The sequence below is a fragment of the Temnothorax americanus genome, unplaced genomic scaffold (assembly GCF_048541705.1).
Source record: "Temnothorax americanus isolate GAGA-0224 unplaced genomic scaffold, ASM4854170v1 Scaffold23, whole genome shotgun sequence".
NCBI classification, from domain to species: Eukaryota; Metazoa; Arthropoda; class Insecta; order Hymenoptera; family Formicidae; genus Temnothorax; species Temnothorax americanus.
This window is the reverse complement of record NW_027509371.1, coordinates 1,426,740-1,438,295: the sequence shown is the minus strand read 5'-3', so window position 1 is coordinate 1,438,295 and position 11,556 is coordinate 1,426,740. Positions and strand designations below refer to the sequence as shown.

Below are 11,556 nucleotides of genomic sequence, written 5' to 3'. Positions count from 1 at the left end.
TAATGGGTCTATTTATGTTTATTATTATATATGTTACATAATTATACATAATTCTTTATTTACATATATATAAAGTATTATCGCGATCTGTTTATATCTGTTATAACATATATTTATATTTAAACAATATTTATACATAAATTTTATATATATAAGTGTAAACAACTATATTATTTTCTTGCCTAATAATTTTTCAAATTTATGTCTCAACATTAATAAATTATACATTATTTATCTATGTCATCAATATTTTGTTTGTGTATAGACGATGTATATTTATAGAAATAAAATTTTTATCTCTTTTATTAATATATATAACTATGCTTATAAAATAATTTGTAATTTTACATACTATATCTGCGTATACGTGTAACATTTATAAAGTTAATTTGCGAATAATTATTATTAAACAAGTATTTGAAATAACTCTTATCAATGATTTTTTTTATGAATTCAAAGTCTAAATCAGACACTTATTTTAATTGCCTCAATTGCCTCATAAATTTAAATAATGTTTGTATTTGCCAGTCACTATAGCCATCAGCTATAATAAGTGGTTATTAGAATATTCTAAGAAAATACACTTATTATTTGACGTAAGTGTGTTTTTGTAACGATTATATACTAAATCTATTTTTAAGATAAAAATATTCAGTTTAAATACAGAGAAAAAGCTAAATAACAGGTTATATAATTAAAAGCAAATCTCATCAGTTATTTTGTAAATAGCAAATAGAATACTAACGTTATTTGTTCAAGATAGTTTTTGTTCTAAGTGTAGGTATACAAATTATTTTATTATAATAACGAATTATTTCTATTCTGTTATCGAAACAGTAATGACATTTACTACAGCAGCAAAATACGTTTGTTAAGAATAAACTGTTTTAATTAGGCGATAAAAATTTATTCGTTTCTACGAACAAATTTACTCTTAGCGAGATTTTTCTATTTTACTAAAAGAACACATTTTATTATTTCTATAATATCGAATAATTGATTATGATACAGCGAAATTTGTTCGCTTTTACGTTAAATTTTCTATAATCAGTAATAGTTTCGATGGAAAAATTCCTTTTTTGGAAATATCACTCTTATTTACCATTGTCAAAATGTTGACGATGTCTGGTAGAACGCGAAAGCACTTAATGTTATCGGTCGTCTGTTTATCGAAAAGTAATAGGCTGCGCTCGCCGTTATTCAGATAACATAAAAATATACAATGTAAACGATAAACAGAGCGATGAGTAGAAGCTAAGCGGACACTTGAAACCAGTCGAGTCACCTCCAAATCGTGCAAGTGTTGTCCTTGCTGGCGGTAATTATAGTATCCCCCGTATATGAAAATGCGCAAGCGAAAACATCGTCGGTGTGTCCTTTCAATTGCTGAAAGCAGGAGCCATCGTCCGCGGACCACAGCCTGGCTGTTCTGTCCAAGGAGGCAGTTAGAAGTTGATGGCCATTCGGACTGAAGCAAACTGAAAATTCGTAGGATTTTAGCACATTTACATAGATTATTATATCTAAATATTTATATATTTAGACACTTATATATATTGTAGCACATAGATATAGAATAGACGTGTTTGTTTGCGATAAAAAAATTTGCCTTTTGACACTTCCTCTCGATGGCCTTTCGTGAGAGCCAACTGTTGAAAATTGCTGCTTATATCCCAAACTCGCGCGGTAGTATCGCTGCTGGCTGTCGCCAGTCTCTTGCCGTTGTTGTCGAAAGCGAGATCCAAAACTTCGTCGTCGTGTCCCAACAACGTAGCCAGGCAAGAATTCATTCTCGCGTCCCAGACCTTCGCGCTTTTATCCATTGAGGACGACGCGATCAGTGAACAGTCGTAATTATACAGGCAGTTGGACAACTCCGCGCGATGGCCGATTAACACGCTCGTCCGTCTATATAGGATTGTAAATCCAAAGTATTTTGTCCTTGATCAAATTTCACACTAGACGTCATACAAAGGAAAAAAAGATTGTTTCGAAAAAATATGATTTTATAGAGCTTACATTACGACATGCTAACAATTAAGAGAAAAAAAGTGAGAAATTGATTGGAAAGTGTGTCAAGCAATAATCATTTGATATTTTATGTAATTTCACGTAAATCACGCGTTAGACTTAAGAGATAGTGGTAATAAGATAAGATAATGCGCGAGTTAAGAGGAAAACCCACGCAAATGTTCTTGTATCCCAGACGTTCACGGTTCCGTCGAAGGAACCCGATATAATCTGATTTCCATCGTCGTTGTAATGCAGCGCAATAACTTCCGCCGTGTGTCCCCGTAACGTGCCTAATTCCTGACCTGCCGAATTCAAATCGTGTGTCTCTCGCATAAAAAGTTTACGACGTATCTTTTTTTTTATTTGGGAAAACCATGTCGGATGTAGATAGCGTTCTTAGTATTCTTGAGAGAGTTTAAAAATTATATCAAATAATTAAATAACAAAACCAAGAACTTGTCTGATCTAATCCGTTCGCTTTTTAGAAACGACTAAACGTGTGTGCCATGTTTAAAAAACATTTGTCCATTGCACTAAATAACTAAATGTATTAAAGCCATTTCCGATATCAATCAATGGCAATTAATATTTCGTTAAAATTCTAAATTGTCTAAATTGCCTTTCGGAGAGACAACTGAGAGTTCGAGACAACTTGGTGACTTATTTCTTTAAGCTCGTTTAATTAGAACTAGAGTATCAGGCAGCCGCTGCGATAACGTAAAGCCGGTAATAATTGGATAATAGCAATGAGTACAGTATACAAGAATACGTTAACTGCTCTCGCATATTGTTTGCGCGCTGCTGTGTTCGAGCATCGCGAAGTGGACTCGACAGTGTGGCACGTTGCTCGTTCGATCGATCCGTAAACTGGTACAAATCGAAGCGCACGTTTATTATGTGAGATAACATTGCGATATTTTCAATACCGGTTTCTATATGGAATATTTTTGACGTCGCGTCGATGGCGCCTGTCGCGAGCTTGCAACGCGTCGGTGAGAATTTAGCCACCACCACTTCCGCATCGTGACCCCACATGGTTGCGAGGCAGTGACCCGTCCGCGAGCACCAGACCTTCGCCGTTTTGTCGAAGGACCCGGTCACAATTTGGTCTCTGAAATGATAAACGATAGGACTAACATCCCAGACAGCACTGCAGTGTTCGAAATCAGGACGTAAGACTGTCTTTAAGGCAGCCCAATGTCCAGAATTAGCACAAGACGTCTTTAAGACAGCACAATGTCCAGAATCAGTACAAGACGTCTTTAAAGATAGCACAATGTTCAAAATCAGCACAAGACATCTTTAAGGACGTCTTTAAGACAGCACAATGTCCAAAATTAGGACATAAGACGTTCTTTAAGACATCTCATGCCCCGATTTTAGGCATTGTCTGAGATATGCGCCGTTATTGCAACGTATGTAACGTTTAACGCGCGTTATACATCAAAACGGAGACCTCGGTCGCGGTAAAGTCGCACGATGAGTTCTGCGCCTTACTTTCAATCCCGGATCAATATAGTCGCGACTAACTCTGAATTATTGTGACTAACTCACGAAGTCGGATTGTTGAACGAGACGGCATAGACCACGTTCTTATGGCCTTCGAGAGTAAAAAGCTCCGCTCCACTGTCAATGTCCCAAACTTTACAAGTTCGGTCATAGCTTCCCGTCAAGCATCTGTCGATTCGAACGGATGACATGTGTCGATTATACGCTACACTTCGACAAGTTGTTCGCTGCTAATAATTTATTCTTAACGCTTTTAAATATTTTATATCTTTCTCTTTTAGTAGCTCTTAAATCGATTGTGCCCATATCATGGAACTTAATTAACGTAAAACATTACTTACTTCATGTAAATTTTACAAGTTTTCATTAATAATTAAGCGACAGTTTTAATGTGGAGTACCTTTTACCTAGTTTATCGAACGCTATATTAGTGACTGGCAAAAGATGTGTCTGTAAGGTTTTGTATTTGTAGTAGCGCTTAGTATTTGTATCGCAAACTTTACTCTGCAGCTTCTGCAAAGTTTCAACTAACTGGTCCATTACACTTTCGGTTATTATGGGTTCGGCCGCTTTTATGCTTTCCGCTAATGCTCTTACGTCCGTTCTGGAAAGTAAATAGTTTAATTGCTATAAAATTGCTCGCTTTATTCCGCGATCTTGGCGATCAAATGTATAGCTTCATACTCGAAGTAAAATAAAGGCAAATATAAAATAATAATTAAACAGCTATACGTTGCTATACGACGAATAAAAAAGCTAAATGTTGAAAGCTAAATCTGATCTGATCTGATCTTACTCGGCGGACAAGTCCAGTAAATCGATCATTTTTGTCTTGATGTCACCGCCTTGCGTGTACTCCAGAGCGAGACCTAAAAGAATTTAAACCCAATTAAGTATGTTATTAGTATTTTCTGAAGTATGCTATACTAAATTAATTTTTAAAAACCCGACAGAGCGCGGTCAGGGAAAGGCAACATCATTAATGCACCCTGTATACATCGTCTGTTTACCTGGTGGGAAATAACGAAGCAAGAATTTCAGCAGCCTCATGTGGACATTCCAATTAGGATGCGTCCAGTGTTCCAGACAGGGTTGCGATTCACTACTATTTGACACGGGGGACTCACGGGATTTAATTATAAAATGTGGATCACGCGTCAGGGATTACGTATCACGAAAGGTGCGTTTTCTCCGCGCCATCAGCCAGACCAGCCGGGGCTGTCAAAACCGCGTTTTGTTTTGTTCGTTCGTTCGTCCGTTCGTTCGTGCGTGCATATGCGTGCGTGCACGTCAGTCAGACGCGTTGTCTTGTGCAAACGCTTGTGCGTTGCCTAGCGCTGGAGATTTGGTTGCTAAGGCTCGCTTGATCAATTTCAAGCACTAGATCGATCAAATTATACTTATGAAAAGCATATAATTAATATAAAAATAGATAAGATACGATCAAATCATTTTATCATATAATAGCTGATATTGTTTCAAAAGACGAAAGAAAAAATAATAATTATTATTGTATATATCCTTTTTTACAAGTTATACAGTTGCGTTACCCTGATGGAAAAATGTCTCAGAATTTTTTATATTATTAAATTAAAATTTTTATAAAAATTTTCAGATTTTCTCAAAATGCTCAGAATTTTTTAGATTTTTTATACAAATTGGAAAGTTTTTCCGAAAAACAGACAAAATAATAATAAATATTTCAGATTTTCCCGCCAACACACATCTTTATAAAAATCTGAATAAATATGAGAAAAATCTGTGCAATTTATCAGAATTTTATACATATGAATATACTGAAATATTCCGAAAATCTCTATTTAATTATTTCTGCAGAAAGTATCTGAGAAATTATATATTTTTTTTCAGAATTTTTTATGTCTGAATTCTTACAAAATTTCTGAGAAAAATATTTTTCACCAAGGTATATAAATACAATAATATTCTTTATTATTAAACTTTTTTTTAATTTTTTTATTATAGTTATATAGCAGAGAATGGTCACATTAGTCTTTTTGTGAGATTTAGCGGATTTAGAGGGTTCTAACTTTCTGTATTTTAGCGGAAGTGTATGTATATTCGACGGAAGTTCATAAATCCGCGGGACCGTTTGTCTCTCTCCATTGTTTATCGGAAGCTTGTCGGAAAAGTATTGTTTGTACTAAAGTGCATTTATAATTTTTCGCAAATTAAACAAGCAATTGTCTTTGCCGTATGTTTTGTATGTACACGTTTATTCGTATTTTTCTATCGATAATGATTGCATTAATTAATGCAATAAACATATACAAAACATACGGCAAAGACAATTGCTTGTTACCTACTTTGTTACCTACTTTTCAGTAGGTAACATGCTGTGCGGTTTCTCACATTTCTACTCCGTCGATAACAGATCTTTAAAGATGTGTTATCGACGGAGTAGAAAAGTGAGAAACCGCACAGCATGTTACCTACTGAAAAGTTTCGTGGACGTGGTTACGTAGTTCAATATTTACATTTTGCGAACGTAGAGGCGTATTGCCCAGTGTACTGAGTATTGCCCAACAACGTCGCAAAAAAAGAACACGCGGTTTTCACTGTTTTCAGTCTCTGCTCCGATTGTTTTTATATCTTCTTGCTGCCATAGCAATTATTTTTTTTTCTTTTGTTCCGTTAAACTTTTTGTCTTTGACATTGCTGAAATATTCGGACATGATATAACGATATGTATGAAACGAATTAAATTATATTTCCAATTAATCTGATATTTTTCTCGATATAAGTGACGATTTTATATTTTATAAAAACCAGCCGTTTAATTTCTATGAGATGCAGTTTTAAATGTTCTTCACATATTGTCAATTATTGTTAGCAATACGTTACGTCAGGATATGCAAGTTTTGAGATGTCTGCAGATTACAGCGACAGATATGTATTTGAAGCTGAATGGTATGACCAAGTTGCCTGTATGCTGAAGAAATTTTATCTGTATTATTATCCATCTGATAATACTGTCGAATTGGTATGTGCAAATTAGTATTACATATGTTTATACACCACATGTGTTTATTCCAAACTCAAGCACCTTATAAGGACGTTCTCTCGTCCTTATACTAGAGAAAATCGATTTTCTTATGATTTTCTTGAAACTGTGAATATACGTTAATTTAGGTGTGCTTTATGCGTGGTATAAATTTCAGTACCTCTTCCGGTATAAAAAATAAAGATACTGAGCCTCAGAGTTAAAAAAAAAATTTTTTAATTTAATTTTTTTTAGTTTTGGCATTTTTCCTTATAGAACTCGACGAGAGGAGCAACTTTGGTCCTCTTAACCAACCTCGTATCTCTTACCGTTTGGCCTGGAAAACCTTTTTATTAGTAAAAGTTGAAACTTTGAGGCTCAGTATCTTTATTTTTTATACCGGAAGAGATACTGAAATTTATACTACGCATAAAGCACACCTAAATTAACGTATATTCACAATTTCAAGAAAATCCTAAGAAAATCGATTTTTTCTAGTATAAGGACGAGAGAACGTCCTTAAAAATATCTTTACACTATTTTAAATAATATTTAAAAAATGATATAAAATGTATAATTTGTACATTACAAATTGCATCTATTTTTTTAAAGTAATTATGCATTTTCTATATGTCAATTGATTTATCACATTATTCTGTACGTTAAAGTATTAAAGTAAAATAATTTAGAAATTAATATTTTTCAATATATTGTTTATTTTATATCAGATATATCAAAATAAAATATTAAATGTAAAGTCTTGTGTAAAGTATTAATCTTTTTATAATTTTATCTTAATATATATTTTATATGCAGAATGACTAGAGGAATCGTATGACGTAAGAAAAACCATATAGTTTTATTTTAAAAAATCAAGTTGCTCTCTCTTTAAATGTTCTTCATGCGTCCATGCACAATAAATGTTGGGACTATATGTGTGTGCTCTATTTTAGTTTGACTTAAAAACAAAGAAGACTTTCCTAAGAAGAACAACATGTGAAGGCATTACAGCTAAAGACTTTTATGTCGGTACTGTAATAACAATATTTTCAAGATGCATCAAAATTACAGGTTACGCAGATGCCTGTACCAAAACCAAATTAGAAACTCAACTACAAAAGTAAGTAGACAAATAATTTTTATATATGATTTCTTTGATATTTAAATATTTTTACTTAATTGACATAATTTTACTCTTTCAGGGTTTTTGTATTTTTGAAACCAGATGTTATTGACAAAATGGGTGAAATATTGAAAGCCATTATAAATTATGATTTTTATATCACGAATATAAAAATGATAAGATTAACTCCAAACGATATTGCAGAATGTAATCTTGTAAAAGACGAAATTGATAAGACGTAAGTTAAATTTTGTATTGCTAACAATTGCTAACATTGTCCTAAAAGTAAACCGTTTATTAAGTTTTAGCAAATTTTAGATACTGTAGCTATGAAAGTTTATTTCTAGGTCTGTTATAAATTATCTTATATCTGGCCCTGTCGTTGCTTTAGAATTATTAGGAGGAAATGGTATAATGAGGTGGCAAGAACTGGCAGGCCCAGAAGATAGTAAGGATGCACATTCAATAGCAGCATCTTCATTAAGAGCTTGTTATGGAAAAGATGATATACATAATGCCGTATATGGATCCAAAGATACTGAAACAGCAATGCTGGTACAAATTCTAATGTACAATAGTTAATCTAAAAATATATATCTTGATATAATATCCTGATTGGATATTTTCAGGAATTGCAATACTTCTTTCCTGACTCAAAAAGTAAAAATAAAGGTCTGAAAAACACTGCAACTCTACAAAACTGTACCTGTTGCATTATCAAGCCACATGCTGTACAGGAAGGGCTTCTTGGTAAGTTCATTTTGTTTAATTTAATATGTAAAAATAGAAAATTGTAAAATAGCAACTAAGGGAATTTTTCATATAACTTTGAAATTTCTATCTGGTGTGATATATTCTTTTCAATCAATTTTATTTTATGTTTATAATCCAGGTGCCATTTTCGATGACATTCAGAAAGCAGGCTACACAATCACCGCAGTACAACAATTTTATGTTAATCCAATTAATTCCGAAGAATTTTTAGAAATATATAAAGGTGTTCTTCCTGAATATACCGTAGGTTTCTATATATTTACATATCCTTTTTACAAATAATTATTTCTAAAGCTGGAAATATTTTCATGAACTTGTTATAGGCGATGGTAGCAGAATTACAATCCGGTCCGTGCATTGTTATGGAAGTGAGCCATAAAGACGAGAGCCCTAACATTGTTGCTGATTTCAGGAATTTATGCGGTCCAATGGACCCGGTAAGTACAGACAACTTTAATTGCTTTGCCTCGCGTTATTGACATACTTATTTGATTACAGGACATTGCACGGCAAATCAGACCGAATACGCTTAGAGCCAAGTATGGGAAAACAAAAGTACAAAACGCTATACATTGCTCTGACTTGCCGGAAGACGGGATATTAGAGGTAATTACAATTTTAATCACATTTGTCACTTGTTTCTCTTATGTAATTTACGTATGTTGGATCTTTCCAGGTGGAATATTTCTTCAAAATACTCGATGAAATTTAAACCAAATATACTCGTACATAAAATAAATAGCTAGGTTTGACAATTATTAAATAAAAAAATTTGAAGTATTTGTATACGTTGGTATAAGAAAATAAATGATTTTTTAAAACAAAATATTAATTCAAGTGTACATCCTGATATTTACATAAAAGTTCTACAATTGCTTAAAGGTGCTTTTTCATGTGGGCGTCAGTTGACGCTCGAAATCAAGTAAGTTAGATTCGGGTAAGTTCGGGTAAGTTAGATTAGTATAATGACGCCGATATTCTGACGCGCAATGAAAAAGGTTTTCATGCGTCAATTTTTGGAACTCGCGTAGAGATTTAGAGATGCCAGTTGATGCTAGAAGTTGGGAAATCTGATGAACTTTTTAGCGTCGACGCAGAAACAACATGACGTAACAAAATCGTCTTGACGCGCGTCAACTGACGCCCATGAAATCGCACCTTTAGGCTGTAATAACTTTTAGGTAAAATTGAAATTTATACATAAACGTTTACATTTTCAGTGATTAAAATAAACGAAGGTTATTATTTTCAATCGTAAGATAGTTCAAGTTGTTCTAAGCATTAAACGTATTTTTAAATAATTATTCAGGAGATTTATGTTCACACGAGAACTTTTTGCCTCTCAATATATTAATATTTTTTATTAGTATTTTTTAATTTTAGATATACGCTCCTATAATATATGTATATCCGTGTATCTTAATACACATCTCGCTGTGAATATTTCCACTGAGTAAGGGCTTCCGGAGAAAGGGGAGCGTAACGTCTAAAGTGACTCGAAGCTAGAGGCCCGAAGCTAGTTTCGCAATGTCCCACTTTGGCATGCGATTACTGTTGATATTGGTATTTGCGTAATTATGCGCTCCTCTCTCATAACGATCAATATTTTTTAAACCTCATGATACTGAAGTATAAGTACAAAAAGTCCATTTTAATCGCTTTTAGTCTTTAATGATAAAATAATCCTATTTTTTCATGGTCTTAGTCTCTCCGTTTTGTTTCGTTTTTTTTTTTTTAATTATTATTTTATTAATTATTTCAGCGGATATAAGTTCTGTTTAAACTTTATTTTTTATTATATTTAGTTATTCAAACAAGAGAAAAATTTGATAATAAATAAATAAATATATAAACACTGTTGTACAATAATAATTAACGCTTATGCACTAATGTACATGATATGAATATTGGTATAAATTGCATGATTACATATCGACAAAAATGTATTATATTATATCAGAAGATTAAGCGTCAACTGTCTCCACATATAAAGCTTGTGATCGAAATCAGTTCACAACACTTATCATACACCATACAATGGAACAATTAATTATCTGCAGATTGCAACACTGTAAATTGTTCGGGTGGTCGGTCAGAATAAATTGATCCATCAACATACACGTTGAATTCACCAGTAAATTCCGCGCTGCAATATCGTCGCTGCTTATAATAACCGTCTGTACCTCAAAGAACTACAGGATCTACCGCGATTTAATAACGGCACAATGATGCGTGTCAAGGATTAAGTCTGTAGTCCGTCGGCGATGTAAAACTCCATAGATGGATCTGTTCCCATCGCATTAAAACCAGATAGAGAGGCGAAGAGAAGGAGAGTCAGATTTTCCTACGATACTGTTTAATTCAATTGATAAAGAATTACGGGTTGAAAACATTGCGCGATATAATGCTAAATGGCACTGTAGAATAGTAAAATATATTTTAAAAAATGATGATGCAAATAGAATATTTAACAGATCATGCAAGGAAGACAATCTCCTTAAATAAAATGATAGCAATCTTGCAAATTGGTAGCAAATTTAATCAAAATTTTGTATTAAAACCGAAACCATCTATGTTAGGCTTGTGTTTCGTTTGCAAAACTTGCGCTGCTCACGCACATAAAATGAGAGTTGGTGCTAAAATCTGCGTAAGCTTCTTCGCTGACGTAATCTAACAGCAAACAATAGAAACAAAAGTCGAGCAAAAATATGCACGATAAATTGACAGAAAATTTAACGAATACAGCTAGCAAGATTTGCTGTTGCATAACTCTCTCTCTCGATGCCTTTTTAAATATTTTTAAATAAAAGATATACTTAAGATGATATTTAAGGTATTTAATAATATAATACTTAAATTTAAAAATAAAGGCATATCGCGGACGATCGAGTTATGTCGTAGTAGCAATTAGTCTTGTAGTTTAGTATTTGTTGCCAATTTACATGTGTAATATTAAATTTATGCATTTCCCCCCCAAAAATAGTTAATATTAATAGTTTTACATATTAATAGATAAAACAATTTTTTCATCTGTTGAGAACTAAATAAGAATCGGAAAGAATCGAAATTAATATCTTTATTTACTAGAAGAATGCTACAAAGAGTAGGTACATACATATTCAATACTATATGTCTG

At 33.0% G+C, this 11,556-nt stretch overlaps 2 protein-coding genes across 2 annotated transcripts; one reads left to right on the top strand and one right to left on the bottom strand.

Annotated features, from left to right (window-relative positions):
* Positions 1–98: 98 nt before the first annotated feature.
* LOC143898349 (uncharacterized) lies at positions 99–4,894 on the bottom strand. Its single transcript, XM_077407749.1, has 8 exons — positions 4,533–4,894; positions 4,319–4,391; positions 3,923–4,126; positions 3,568–3,690; positions 2,940–3,124; positions 2,186–2,315; positions 1,610–1,908; positions 99–1,478 (listed from the first exon to the last, which is right to left on the bottom strand). Exons 1-8 carry the CDS (start codon positions 4,570–4,572, stop codon positions 1,282–1,284), a joined length of 1,251 nt encoding a protein of 416 aa, XP_077263875.1. The 5' UTR covers positions 4,573–4,894; the 3' UTR covers positions 99–1,281.
* Positions 4,895–6,032: 1,138 nt separating this feature from the next.
* Nmdyn-d7 (nucleoside diphosphate kinase homolog 7) lies at positions 6,033–9,246 on the top strand. Its single transcript, XM_077407859.1, has 9 exons — positions 6,033–6,523; positions 7,477–7,643; positions 7,726–7,884; positions 7,994–8,201; positions 8,276–8,396; positions 8,539–8,663; positions 8,744–8,857; positions 8,919–9,026; positions 9,097–9,246. Exons 1-9 carry the CDS (start codon positions 6,407–6,409, stop codon positions 9,130–9,132), a joined length of 1,155 nt encoding a protein of 384 aa, XP_077263985.1. The 5' UTR covers positions 6,033–6,406; the 3' UTR covers positions 9,133–9,246.
* The last annotated feature ends 2,310 nt before the right edge of the window (positions 9,247–11,556 follow it).